Source organism: Passer montanus, unplaced genomic scaffold (assembly GCF_014805655.1).
Source record: "Passer montanus isolate IOZ18808 unplaced genomic scaffold, ASM1480565v1 scaffold89, whole genome shotgun sequence".
NCBI classification, from domain to species: Eukaryota; Metazoa; Chordata; class Aves; order Passeriformes; family Passeridae; genus Passer; species Passer montanus.
In genome coordinates this window covers 1,758,743-1,772,961 of record NW_024374256.1, presented here as the reverse complement: position 1 = coordinate 1,772,961, position 14,219 = coordinate 1,758,743, and the positions used below count along the sequence as shown (strand labels likewise).

Genomic DNA, 14,219 nt, shown 5'->3' with positions numbered 1-14,219 from the left:
CTGGGGCATCAGTGGCACGTCAAAGGGCACCAAGGGCGTACCCAAGGGCGGCAATGGGGCACCGAAGGGAACCTGCAGGACATCCGAGGGCACCCGTGTGGCACGAGTGTCACTCAGCAGGACACCAAGGCCGTCGCTGCTGTCCCACGGGATGGGCATCAGAAAGGTTATGACTGGTACTAAACTCAAGACAGCATTTCATTCAGCAACAAACTTTTTTTTTTTTTCTTTTTTTTTTTGCTGTCACCCCCCATTTTTAAGTTTTCCTTCCCCTCCGCACCGGCACTTCCGGCTGGTTTCCGGGCGCTTTCCGGGCGAGCGGCTCCGGCGGCGGCGGGGGCGATGCTGGAGGCGGCGGCGGGGGCCGCTGCGGGCGGCGCGGAGCAGCGCGGCAGCCGCTTCAGCGTCCTGACGTGGGAGCAGGTGCAGCGGCTGGACCAGATCCTGGGCGAGGCCGTGCCCATCCACGGCCGCGGCAACTTCCCCACGCTGTCGGTGCGGCCGCGCACCATCGTGCAGGTGAGGGGAGCCGTGAGGGGGCCGAGAGGGGAGCCGTGAGGGGGCCGTGAAGGAGCCACGGCCGCGCACCATCGTGCAGGTGAGGGGAGCCGTGAGGGGAGCCCTGAGGGGGCCGTGAGGGCTGCGGGCCCCGCTGGACTCTGCCCCGCTCCTGCGGGGCTCAGGGAGAAAATAAAAGTGCTGAGGCGGCGATAAGCGGCCCGGCGGGCCCCGAGCCAGCCCGGCCTGCCCCGCCGGGCCCGGGGCACCGCGAGCCGCTGGATGGTTGGGGTGGAAGGGGCCTGAACATCGGGCCTGAGGGAGCCGGGCACGGCTCCGCACGGGAAGCCCGGAGATCCCGCTGGGTGTCTGCAAATGCTGCCTGGCTCCTGCCAGGCCTGGAATTCGGGAAAAGCGCTCAGGCTGGCACCTTCTGCTGGAGCAGCTCGCTCCGAGCCTGGCCTGGCTGCTCCAGAGGGGTTAGAAGTTTTGGGGCGCTGGTCCCCATCGTGCCGGGGTGCAGTGTGCTCGCTGCCACTCCGGGGGTCCTGCTGGGGCTGGTCCTGCCAGCAGCAACGCCCGGAGCTGCACGGACCCTCCCGAGCAGCTCACCCCATCCCTGGAGCTGCTGCAGCTTGTGCCACAGATCCTGCTGAGCTTCTCCCCTCTTACCTTGTGCTACTCTCTTTGAGCTCGTTTGTTGCTCTTAAAAGCAGTGAAATGTGTGTGGCCAGGGCAAAAGTAGCTTTTTTTGGAGCTGCTTCCACGAAATGGCTTCGTGCTGGGGGACATGTTGGGCTCGTGTTGGAAGAGGCAGAGTTATTAATTCAAAGGCCGGATCAAATGTCCGTGTCCTTTGATTTCTGGGCACCCCGGCTGAATTCTCCAGAGCCTGCCCGAGACTTCGGCTCGTTCACGAGCTCCTCTTAGTTTAACCATCAAGTAATAACCGTGTTTAATATTAAACTAACAATGTAGCTCGAATGAGCTGATGCATATTCATATTTGGGAGGCGACTTCATTCCTCAGTAATGACTCATCAAATGTAAAATCGGGCATGTTGGCTTCTAATTAAAAAGCCTATTCACGGCGCTAAGACCCAGCTGGCTTTCACAATAACCGGGATTTTGGAGCCTCAGCTGCTTGAGAAATAGTTAGAGTTAAGCCTGGGAGACGGAAAGGTGACATTTGAAAGGCTGCTCTGGGATTCCTCGCGTTGCTGACAGCGCTGGCTCTTGGCTGCTTTGGGCAGGACGGCTCAGATAAAGGCTGCCCTCGGCCGGGGCAGCACCGAGCACTGCAGCAGCTCTCCCTCGCTGCCCAGAGGATGCTGCCAGCAGCAGCCTCCAGCACGGGGTAGCTGAGGGCTGTAATTGTGCCCAGAGCCTGTGTTTAGGGCTGACTAAGCTGGAACAAGTAACCCAAAAGGCAGTTATTTTTCCTGTTGTTGTTGTTGTGGGAGCTGCGAGGCGCAGGTCAGGACGCAGCAGGATTTGCTCCTGCCTGGCTGTCACACTCAATTATCCCAACCACACGGAAGGTGAGCTGCTGTTTTGGGAAGCAGGTCAGCAGCTGCCTAACCCTGGAAATATCCAGCCCTCTGGGGGAAAATGCAGCCCTGAACCCACAGCCTGCAGCCAGGGGGGACGAGCTCCAAGTGAAGGCTGGTGGGTGGAAGCTCCCAGGGAATGGCAGAGCGCTCTGCTCCCTGCTGCTCAGCAGGTTGGAGACTTCTGGAATGGTTTGGGACAATGCTGACTCGGGCAATTGGGTCTTTCCCCTGTTTTCTGAATGTATCTCACACAGACAGACTGGGGAACTTGAGTAAACCTGGAGCCTGTGGCTCTGGAGTGCTGCAGGTCCTGAGCCGTGCCCAGAAAGGGGTTAAGCAGGTGTTCTTTGGGGTTAGGAAATTAATCTGGAACGAGATCTTCTCCAAGCACTGGGCCCAGCTCTGCACTAAGGCTTTGTGACCTATATCTTGTCTCTCTAAGCCTGAGAGCACAGGACTCTTGGCCTGCACGAGCAGAGCTGGAGCTGTGCCCTGGGTGAGTGACTCCAGCTGGCAGCAGGGGCAGGCCAGCAGCTCCCCTGGGTGATGTTTGCTCATTTGGGGCAACAGCCCTGCGTGTCTTCCAGGAGCAGCTCCGTCTTTTCAGACTGTCTGCCCTGGAAAACAGCTTCTCTCACTGCCTGGGCTGGTGTGGCCTGGGCTCCCAGGGGTGAGCAGCCCCTGGTGACTGCTGCCTGACATGTGACTGTCACCACGGCCTTGGCGAGGAGCCCTGCTGCCCTTCCAGCCAGAGCAGGGGTGCCTCATGTCAGGAGAGAGGGGAAGCACCAGCAGGGAAGCTGCCTCGCGAGCCTTGACAGCCTCCCAGGTGTGCAAACAGCAGAGGGTTGGTTCTGGGATGATTTTGGGAAGGCAGCAGAACGTGCTGGTGGCCCTTGGTGCAGTCACTGAGGGCCTGGGGTGTGACCAGGGTTCCATGCTGCCAGCCCTGACCTTTTGTGTGTTCTTCCTTCCAAACAAAACGCATGGAGAGGTGATTTTACTGCTGCTGGGACCAGATCTGCAACACTTCTGATCTCCCCAAGAGCTGCTCAGGCCCAGGGCAGCCAAGAGGGTTTGGCCCTTGTGATGGAGCTTTGAGTTGAAATTCACACTTTGGGCAGCCGAAATGCAGAGTCTGTGGGGCCTCTCAAACTAGGGCAGGCTCACAGGGCCGAAGGGCCCAGTCAGACTGGCTTTTGGTGATCCAATTTGTCCATTTGTGTCCCAAGCTTCGGCTCTTTCAAGCCACGGCCTTGCTCTAGGCTGGCTGGTTGGGACTGGCAGGAAAATGGGAAATGGCTGGAGGGGAACACGAAAGCAGGATGAGGATGAGACGTGGGAAGAGCTTCTGCTGGGAGGTGTAAACCTAATCTTCCTGGGATCTTTGAGCTGAGTTAAACTCAAATTATAAGCTGGTGTCCAGATAGTTTATTTTATGGTCTTGGGGGTTATTTTAGCCTCCTGCTTGTTAAGTAATCAGGCAGGTGATTCAGCTTCCCAGTAAATGAACAAAGCTTTGGAGGGGCTGCTGGGTGTGCCAGGACTGAGCAGGCAGCATTAAAATCACTGGAGTAACACCCGTGAGATGAAAGCTGCCTCTTGTGCTTGATAGCACGCCAAGCTCAGCACGAAGCTCTGACACACTGGAAATTGTTAGGATACACTTACCAGTTGGGACATGAACTTGCATACGCCTGGCTGGGGCTTTTGAGCTGCTCTGGCATCTTGATTTGCCTTTAATGAATCTTGACAGGCCAAAGGGATGGCTAAAAGGAGTGAGCCACCCTGATGAAATCCACAGGGACTGCTGCAGACTGTGCTGCCACCTCCTCTTTGGGGTCACTTTGGGGTCGGCTGCTCTTGGCTTGGTCACTGGAGCTGGGAGGGGATGTAGAGGGCAGGGACCACCCCAAAAAATGGGGTCAGGAAGGCTCTCCAGGCCAGAGTGGGGAAGGCAGGGAGAGCAGACCCTGCACTGGAAGCAGAGCAGCTGATCATGTGCAGTCAGATCTCTAATGCCAGGAGTCAGTAAAGGAGAGCTGCTGGCAGGTCTGGGGATGCTTTCCAAAGTGACCTATTTCCAATGGATTAGCTTTTTATTTTACTGTCTTGCACTGGAGTGACCCACATAAGCGCTGGGAGCGCTCCCGCTGTCCCCAGGCTGCTCCAAGAACTCCCTCCTGCCTCTCACTGACTCTGTCTCTGTCTCAGGTTGTCCGAAGCCGCCTGGAGAAGAAGGGAATCCCAGTGCACAACGTCAGGCTGAACGGCTCAGCAGCCAGTCACGTCCTCCACCAGGACAGTGGCTTGGGCTACAAGGACCTGGACCTCATCTTCGGCGTGGATCTGAAGACCGAGGACGTTTTCCAGCTGGTTAAAGATGTGGTCATGGATTGCCTGCTTGACTTCCTCCCCGAAGGAGTCAACAAGGACAAGATCACGCCCGTGACCCTGAAGGAGGCCTACGTGCAGAAGCTGGTGAAGGTGTGCAACGAGACCGACCGCTGGAGCCTCATCTCGCTCTCCAACAACAGCGGCAAGAACGTGGAGCTCAAGTTCGTGGACTCCCTGCGCCGCCAGTTCGAGTTCAGCGTGGACTCCTTCCAGATCATCCTGGACTCGCTCCTGCTCTTCGGGGAGTGCTCGGAGAACCCCATGGCCGAGAACTTCCACCCCACGGTCACCGGGGAGAGCATGTACGGGGACTTCGAGGAGGCCATGGAGCACCTGCGGCAGCGCGTCATCGCCACGCGCAACCCCGAGGAGATCCGGGGCGGGGGGCTCCTCAAGTACTGCAACCTCCTGGTCAGGGGCTTCAAGCCCAAGTCCGAGGTGGATATGAAGGCCCTGCAGAGGTACATGTGCTCCAGGTTTTTCATAGACTTCTCTGACATCGGCGAGCAGCTGAGGAAGCTGGAGTGTTACCTGCAGAGCCACTTTGTGGGCATGGAGAGCAACAGATATGACTATTTGATGACCCTGCACAGGGTGGTCAACGAGAGCACGGTCTGCCTCATGGGACACGAGAGGAGGCAGACCCTGAACCTCATTGCCATGCTGGCTGTGAGGGTCCTGGCTGAGCAGAACATCATCCCCACCGTCACAAACGTTACCTGCTTCTACCAGCCAGCCCCTTATGTCAGTGAAATAAACTTCAACTACTACGTGACCCATGTGCAGCCCTTCCTGCCTTGCAATCAGTCCTACCCCACGTGGCTTCCCTGTAACTGAGCCAGGACAAACTCCAGGGTCTGTCCTCCAAGGTATTTCCTTGCCTTGGGGGGGTTGGGAGGGTGGGGAGGGGGAACAAAATAAAACCTACCAACCTTCCTAGAACTGCAACAAAAGGAAACTTCCTGGACTCTGGCTTGAGTGTCTCGTTCCTGGGGTTGTTGGAACGAGCCTTGTCTGCTGTACACTGTGATGGGAAGTGCAGTGTTATGGGAATGACTCCTTATGGAATTGTGGAGGCAATGGGGTGGGTGGGGTGTGTGAGGGGAGACTGTAGAATTACGCTAAGGTAGAGCTGCACTGCCCTGAAATGGATCTGAATTGTGGATTTTTTTGGTTTTTTTTTTTAGTGCAGGAGGTGTTATGGGTGTGCAAACTTGTGGTTTCTGCCAAGAGAAGCCAGGGTGGCTAATTCCTTTGAAGGACCAAAGAATCCTGTTTAAGTGCCTGTAACAATACAAACACAACTGTACTGTAAACCTTTATTATTTTTTGCGGGGGCTGATGGCCCAGAGCTTTAGTGGGGAATGTCTGAAGAGGAAAATGTTTCTGTCGTGGGTGGGGAGGGTCGCAAGATCATTTCTTATCCTGGCTGAGGCCAGAGCAGGTTCTGTGTCGCTGAGGGGTTTGGGCATGGCTTGCTGCCCGTGAAGGACCAGCTGGAGCCAAGAGCTGCCAAAGTGGGGCTGCACAACCCAGGGGCTGGAATGGCTGCGTGGAAATGCCTGAAACTGGGAGCACTGGGGAGGGGGGAGTGTGTGGTGGGAGATGCTGTGCAGGGCTCGCTGGAAGAAAGGCAGCAGGGACCTGCACATGGATCTCCTCAAGCTCCCAAGTCTGCAGTGCCAAAATGTAGTAGAGTTCCTAAATGATGAGGCAGATGATTTGTCCAGGAGCCTGCCCCAGGCTGCCATACCTAATCCTGTATTTTCTAGGGGAATTTGAAATGCTGCTCTTCCGAATTTTTTTTTTTTTGACATGCAGTGTGATTTTAATGCACAAAGCCACAGGCCAGCTGGGCCATGGGGAAGGTGAGGCTTGTCCTTTGAAGCACAAACCATCCAGGTCACTGGTCAGTCATTTCCAGCTATTGTTGTGTCCTCCAGGGGGGTGGACAGACCTCTTCCATGCTGGAGATCATCCCTTGGGCAGGTCCTGTCTCCAAAACAGCCCATTCCCAGCTCTGTGATTCCCTGTGGGAGCCACTGGTAGCATTTGAAATTCATTCTCTAGCTAGAAATGGAGCCTGGGGGCGGAAGGGGGGATGAGGTTAGTCGGCCTTAGGGGAAAAAAATGTCTTCTGAACAGACCCTCAGGTGTTTGGAGGGTTTGGCTCTCTCAGTCCAACGTGGCTTTGAAGCTGTTGAGTGTCCTGAGCACAAGAGTTTTTCACGGGGGTGCCTGGGCTGCCCTGCCCGCAGAGATCTCAGGTTTCAGAGGGCGGGCAGCAGGCATTCCCTAGGGATGCTGCTCGGGATCACCGCGGCTGCCTGGTGCTGCCTCCGAGGCTGACCTACTCCAGTGCTTTACAAACTTGTGGTTTTTTTGGTGTTTTTTTTTTTTGTTTTTGTGACAAAACTGTAATAGCCGGGCAGATTGAAATAAAGACTAGATCCTTGGAATGTGTATAGCCAGATTGGTACCTTTTTTGGGGTAGGGGCAATGTGGATGGGCAGTAAGGGGGGTGGGGGTGGCTCTTCCACCTGGCATCAGCTGCAGCTGGCCCAGCTCTGCTCCCTGAGCTTGTTGCAGGTTTTGGCTGCCCCTGCAGCTCAGCTCTGCCTTCATGGCAGTCCCAGCTCCCCAGAGCCTCATCCCTGTGCTGGGAGCTTGGCATTTCCCATGCAAGGTAAAACTGATTTAGGGCTGCTTTTGGGAGCCTAACTGTGCCACTCCCGTGGCTTCCAGGAACATGAGTTTTTTTTTCCTTGCATTTGAAATGGAACATAGATGCCGTGTAGCATGTTTTTTACAGGCTGCTCCTACCCACAGACACAATACACTGAGATTCCCTCCTTCCCTTTGAGATGTCCAACAGATCCCCTACAGCCAGCAGCTCCACAGGGCGACCTACCATTGAGATAGCACTTTGGATTTGTGGATTGTGTGTGGTGGGACTCTTGTGAGTGGCTTGAACCTGAATTTTTCTAGACCTTGCAGTGATACTGTGCTGCCTCCTGTGAGGGAGCAATTGGAAGATTCCAGTAGCTTGAATGGCACTTGATTTAATTTTTTTTTTCAGTGTTTTGTTTGTTTTAAATGTCTTTTTTTTTTTCCTACACCTGTATCACCTGTCATGCGATGGGCTTGACATAGACTCACTAGATTCTTTAGAATCTGTTACGAATAAATACAGTGTATTCAAACTTGTTGGATTATTTTATTTGCTTGTCCATCTGGGTGGTGTGATGACGAGATGCCCGTGTACTGTTCCCACAAAAACCAGGCTCAGAACCAGCTGGGCACCTCCAAAGGGGCAAGGTGAACCCCTGGACTGGATCTGCCTGGTGTTTCCCCAGCCCAGAGCAGCTCTGAGCCTGGGAAGTGCTGTGGCTGCTGTCAGGTCCCTCCTGCAGAGGTTTCTGGTTTAAGCTCTGTCCTTTGGGTTGTGCATTTTGCCTTTCCCTGCTGCTGGAGGGGCAGGGTGGCCGGGTGGCAGCTGGTGCCCGTGCTGGGGGTGGCACCAGGGCCCTCCCTGCTGGCTTTGCGTGGCTCCATCCCTGCTGCTGTGAGCAGCAGAGGTGCTGCAGCCCTCGGGCTCGGTTCTGGTGTGTGGCTGTCCCCTGCCGGGTGTCCCCCTGGAGCAGGAGGGCTGCGAGGGTCTGTGCAGGAAGAGCTGTGTGCTGCGGTGCCACGGCTGGCCAGCTCCTCCAGCCCTGGCTGCCCTCCAGCCCCTGATGAAGTTTCACTTCCCCCTGTCAAGCTCCAGGCAGTTCTGGTTCCACTGCAACAATGGAGCTGACGATGTGCCAGTCCCTCTTTGGGACAAACTTGCTGGCTCTGCATCTCCAGATTTTCACAGTCGTGGGCCAAAGCTTCCATCTGACAACAGGGCTGGGTGTTCTTGCTGGGCTGGCACTGTCACCCCCTGTCCCTGCTTGGGCAGGCTCTTCCTTTTGCAGGGCTCGTTTCTCTCCTGGCTTTGGAGAGGTTTCCCTCTTTCTGGCCCAAGCCCAGCACGATCTCCTGCCCTTTCCAAGTGTGTCTCACCTATGGAAGCAGCTCTGAAGTGTCTTAGTCCCTCAGCTGCCCTCTGTGTGGGTGGCTGGTCCTGCTGTGGGGGTGTGGTGGATAAGCTGCCTCTGGATTTGTGACCCTGAGCAGAGCAGCAAAAGCCCTGACAGAGTCGGCTGGGCATTGTTGGGTGGATCAGCCCATACAAAGGGATGTTGGTGGAAAGTACTCGTTGTGATCAGAAAGGAGCTATCAATGTTTACAGCCCAGATTCCGATCCCTCTTTTGTTAATTGTCAAATAAAAAAAAAACAACAAAAAAACCTCTATATTTTCTCACAGTCTGTAGTCTGTCATTATTCTCCTCTTTGAGCAGAGGGGGTGATGGATCAGTCAGGGTGTGCCTGAGGCTCTGCTGGGTGAAATTCAGACTCAGGTGGTGCTGCAGTGCTCCCCTCAGCCTGGCTCTGTTCCTTCAGGGCGATAAATAAATGCAGTCCCTGTAGCTGGCCCCGTGCTCTGGCAGTGCCCAGCTCGTAGCTGGTGCTGGGAGCAGGCATGGTGGCACGGTGGCACAGTGCTGCACGTGCCCACAGCCCCTCTGCACTGGGCTGTGCTGGCTGCAGGAGCATCCAAAAATACCCAAAGCCCTCAGCCCTGCAGAGCAGGATCACTGCTGGGGCTGGCTGGGGCTTCTCCAGCTGCAGTTTTTCTCCTGGAAGGACACCTGGCCGTGCTCCAGGCTCACTGAAATGGCAGGAATTTGTCTCGACTCCAGCATGCAAGAAGCATCTTGCTGCAGCCGTGCTGCTTGCAGCCGTGCCTGCTGTGCTGGCCCGCTGCCCGGGGTGGCACCAGCTCGGCTCGCTAGACCCAGCGTGGCATTTCCAGCTTATTTTCATCTCTCCATTTAGCTTTTTCCTTGCAGCGTGCCAGTGTTTCTCCCCGGCTGCCCTCCTCCTCCTCCTCGTCGCGGGTGTGAAGGCTGCTCTGGAGCTGCTGCAGAGCAGAGAACAGCCTGGCTGTGCGGCTGCCCTGGCCATTTATAGCCGCGCTCAGGGCAGCGCCGCTGCCAAGCACGGGACAAACGCTCCATTGATGTGTCCCTTGCCCGAGGGCTCCCGGGCCGGGCTGAGCTGCCCAGGGCTGGCACAGCCCCTGGCTGTCTGTCCCAGGGCTGTCTGTCCCAGGATGGCACAGCCCCAATGCCTGCCCAGGGATGGCACAGACCCCTGCCTGTCTGTCCCAGGATGGCACAGCCCCTGTCTGTCTGTCCCAGGGCTGTCTGTCCCAGGATGGCACAGCCCCTGCCTGCCCCAGGGCTGGCACAGCCCCCTGATTGCCCCAGGATGGCACAGCCCCTGTCTGTCTGTCCCAGGGCTGTCTGTCCCAGGATGGCACAGCCCCTGCCTGTCTGTCCCAGGGCTGTCTGTCCTAGGATGGCACAGCCCCAATGCCTGCCCAGGGCTGGCACAGCCCCCTTGTTGCCCCGAGCCCGGGGGAGGCTGAGGGTGGGCTCTCTGCTCTGTCCCTGCCTCCAGTCCCATCTCCCGGCCCTGCTGCCGGACCGGGCTCAGCCTTTGCTGCTCCAGGAGTGTTTGAGCTCCCGCTGGAGCTGTGGAATACCCGGGCTTGGAGTGGGGCCACACAGAGCATCAAGGACAAGCCCAGTGTGCTTCTGAGAGCTGCCCAAGCTCTTCCTGACTGGCAGGCTCAGTGCTGTGCCCACTTCCCTGGAGCCTGCTCCAGTGCCCGGCACCCTCTGGGTGCAGAGCCTTTGGTGTGCACAGGCAGAGGAGCCTTTAAAAAGCTTTTTTTTCCCCTCTACATGGAGTATTTGTTCTGTTCAGCTCTACTGGGTGCAGAGCCTTTGGTGTGCACAGGCAGAGGAACCTTTAAAAAGCTTTTTTTTCCCCTCTGTACATGCAGTATTTGTTCTGTTCAGCTCTGAACACAGACTTCTTGGCTAGCAGCTCCGTGATTTCCCTGACAACCACCTTCCCTCACCTTCTTGGATCCAGCCTGGAATGAGCAGCTCAGGCATTCCCACCCCTCCTGAGCCGTCACAAGAACAGATGAGCTCCTGCAGAGCCTCCTGCCTGCTCCGCAGCATTCCAGCTTGCCCAGGCTCCCAGCGAGCCGGATGCCTGCTCTTCCCTGCTCCTTTTTTCGGGAATGAGCCACACGTGGCCGAGCTGCTGCTGGGCTGGAAGTTGCTGTTGGTTTGCTGCTCCCTCACCTGGGCGGATCCCCGGGCCCGGACACACATTCCAGCTTGCAGAAACACCATGGCTCTGACAAATTTGATTGAAATCCTCTGCTGGCATCCCGAGGTGCTCAGGGGAGTGATTGACAGCCAGGGCAGAGGCGTTTCCTGAGGAAAGGAGGAAAAGAAATCAATTGCCTTGTCACCGCAGCCTCGAGGTGTTGCACAAGGGAGAGGCCAAGGACGGGGTGTCCTTGCTGCCCTGTACCCCAGCCCAGGGGGGTGCCAGGGATCTATTTATTTATTTATTTGTGAAGTATCTATCGATTATAAGTAGAAATAAAATATGAATATCTGACTGGCATAAAGAATTGTTTGCTAAGAATAGAGTTTCGGTTTTTTTTTTATTGCGTATTTGTGGTTTTATTGTGTATCGTGTATTTTCAGTAACCCTAAAGAAACCCAATATATTCCAAGAGCAAATCTATTCAAAATTGCTGAAATGATGGAGAGAACCATTAGGCCTTAAACATGTGTATTTTTTATACCAACAGTACCATCTCCAGATGGTGCTCACCAGGGGGATGCCAGGGGGATGCCAGGGGGAAGGTGGCACTCCCGGGAGGGCTGCAGGGTGGCAGGGTGGCTCTGCAGAGGCTGCAGCAGCACCGGGGAGGCGCAGGGCGGTGTGAGATGCGTTATCTCTCCCGTGCAGGTGAGAACTCGCATTTTCGCTGCCAGCACAGAGCTCTCATCCTCGCTGCCAGCAGCTCGGTCCTTTCCCAGCCTCCCTCCGCACAGGACGCAGCCCCGGCTGCTCGGGGTGGCTGATCCTTGCCCTCCCCAGCAGCCCGGCGTGTTTACCCTCCTTATCTCGCCGCTATCAGAGCCGGGGCTCGGCCGGAGCAGTGTCACCCTGCCTTCAAAGGGGACGCCAGCGCTGCCGGGCTGTTTGTGTGCCCTACATTGTGCCTTGTAATCCAAGGAGGGGCTGGAGGCACGGACACCCCTCCAGCCCTCCTCCCTTCCCCCCGCACGGCGTGCCTGCAACAGCTGATTACTTTAAGCATCCCTCTACTAATATGCAATTAGAGGAGGCTTGGGCTGAAATCCCGGCTAAATCCGCGTGTCCGTGCCGTGACTCACCCAGGACTGCTCCCCGATGGGTCCCGGGTGCATTCCTCAAAGACTGGACACGATGGTTAACGTGCCACTCACAGTCACCCTTCCCAAATGGCACCGGAGGAACGAGTCCAGCCAGTTCCTGCCCTGCTCCTCCTCCCCGCAGCCCTGGCTGGGGCTGGCAGCTCCCATGACCAGGTTGGGCACCCAGGCTGCCACAGGGGTTTTCTGATCCCTCTTCCAGAGGGATTTTTAGTCTCCCCTCCAGAGGAGTTTGCTTGATCCCCCTTCCAGAGGGGTTTTCTGATCCCCCTTCCAGAGGGGTTTTTTTGGTCCCCCTTCCACAGGGGTTTTCTGATCCCTCTTCCAGAGGGATTTTTAGTCTCCCCTCCAGAGGAGTTTGCTTGATCCCCCTTCCAGAGGGGTTTTCTGATCCCCCTTCCAGAGGGGTTTTTTTGGTCCCCCTTCCACAGGGGTTTTCTGATCCCTCTTCCAGAGGGATTTTTAGTCTCCCCTCCAGAGGAGTTTGCTTGATCCCCCTTCCAGAGGGGTTTTCTGATCCCCCTTCCAGAGGGGTTTTTTTGGTCCCCCTTCCACAGGGGTTTTCTGATCCCTCTTCCAGAGGGATTTTTAGTCTCCCCTCCAGAGGAGTTTGCTTGATCCCCCTCCCTGAGGGGTTTTTTTGATCCCCCTTCCAGAGGGATTTTCTGACCCCCCCCTCCAGAGGGGTTTTCTGATCCGGGGTTTTCTGATCCCCCTTCCAGAGGGGTTTTTTTGGTCCCCCTTCCACAGGGGTTTTCTGATCCCTCTTCCAGAGGGATTTTTAGTCTCCCCTCCAGAGGAGTTTGCTTGATCCCCCTTCCAGAGGGGTTTTCTGACCCTCTTTCTAGGGGGGTTTTCTGATCCCCCCTCCAGAGGAGTTTGCTGGCAGTGCTGAGCAGGACCCAGTTCCCCAAAAGCTGCTGGTCTGCCCGGGGTTGTTCCAGCCGAGATCAGAGCCCGAACCCCCCCAAGAGGGAAGGCAGGGCAGAGCCCGCCCTGCCCTGGGGTGCAGTGAGGGCTGGGCAGTGTGTGCAGCCCTCTCCCAGCCCCGGGCTTTGGGAACGTGCCCTTCCAGGGAACAGGGGAGCCTCTGGAGCCGGGATGCTCGTTGGGGCAGGTGCGGTGACGTGGGGAGGGCACGGTGTGAGTAAGAGCATCCTCACAGAGCCCACGTCAGAGCTGAGCTCAGCCGGGAGGGGCCGGGCCCTCCGCCCCCACTGACGCCCAGGGAGCTGGGGACATGGCTGGTGGCAGTAATTGCCACCAATTGGTGGTGATTTGGCTGAGGGTTTGTTTTATCCAGGCAGGCTGAGGTACCCCGCGGGCCCGAGGCCATGCCGGGTGTGCAGAGCCAGGAGAGACCAGGGATGGCACAGGGAGGGCAGGGCTGGGGGGACAGCACCCCTGGGATGGGGTCTGGGGCTCCTGGTGGGTGAGAGCTCAGCAAGGCCTGGGACTGTGCAGCCAGAAATGCAAAAGTGTCCTGGAATGTGCAGCCAGAAATGCAGCAGTATCCTGGAACATGCAGCCAGAAATGCAGCAGTGCCTGGGAATGTGCAGCCAGAAATGCAGCAGTGCCCAGGAAGGTGCAGCCAGAAGTGCAGCAGTGTCCTGGGGCACCCACAGGGTACAGGGAGGGCAGCAGCAGGGCAGGGGGCTCTGTCCCTGTGCCACTCTCAGGTGAGGCCCCACCTGCAGAGCTGCTCCAGCTCTGGGCCCCAGCATCAAAAGGATGTGGAGCTCCTGGAACAAGCCCAGAGGAGGCCATGGAGATGTTCCAAGAGCTGGAACCCCCTGCTCTGAACCCCAGCTGGGAGAGCTGGAGGTGTTCAGCCTGGGGAAGGCTCTGGGGAAACCTTAGAGCCCATTCCAGAGCCTAAAGGGGCTCCAGGAGAGCTGGAGAGGGACTGGGGACGAGGCCTGGAGGGACAGGACACAGGGAATGGCTTCCCTGACAGAGACCAGGGTTAGGAGGGATAAATAGGGATAAATCCTGCCCGGAGAGGGTCCCCTGGCAGCTCCCAGAGCCCAGGTGAGTGCCAAACCCTCTGGCAGCTGGGAGGAGGCAGCTCCTGCCCCGGGCCAGGGGATGGCAGAGGCTGGTGGGATTTAGGGGGTTTGGGTGCCAGGGGTTTGGGTGCCAGGCTCGTGTCTGTGGGCAGGCTGGGAGCTGCTCCGCTCCTCGCCCAGCACCCCGTGCGTGGGAGGAAGGCTCATCCCGGCCGGCGCTCCCTAAACCTTGGAAAGCCGGGATTAGCGGCATTATCCCCTAATTGAGGAAATCCCTCTCGTTAGCCCCTCCGTGGCTGCAGCCTCTTCCCTTCCCTCCTTCCTGCTCGGTCCCCAACTCTCCTCCTCTCCAAAGGCTCCTCCAGCCCCCAGTGGGACCCTA

The 14,219-nt window shown here is 57.2% G+C and overlaps 1 protein-coding gene across 1 annotated transcript; it reads left to right on the top strand.

Moving 5' to 3' along the window:
- The first annotated feature begins 222 nt into the window (after nt 1-222).
- Nucleotides 223-8,792, top strand: TENT5B (terminal nucleotidyltransferase 5B). Its single transcript, XM_039733619.1, has 2 exons — nt 223-519; nt 4,265-8,792. The coding sequence occupies exons 1-2, from the start codon at nt 343-345 to the stop codon at nt 5,282-5,284; spliced, it is 1,197 nt and encodes a 398-aa protein (XP_039589553.1). The 5' UTR covers nt 223-342; the 3' UTR covers nt 5,285-8,792.
- The last annotated feature ends 5,427 nt before the right edge of the window (nt 8,793-14,219 follow it).

What these genes read in the sequence shown, in the direction of transcription:
- TENT5B (XM_039733619.1), top strand. Translation starts at nt 343, where the DNA reads ATGCTGGAGGCGGCGGCGGGGGCCGCTGCGGGCGGCGCGGAGCAGCGC. An exon ending in GGCCGCGCACCATCGTGCAG is followed by an intron (nt 520 to 4,264) that starts GTGAGGGGAGCC and finishes TCTCTGTCTCAG; the next exon opens with GTTGTCCGAAGCCGCCTGGA.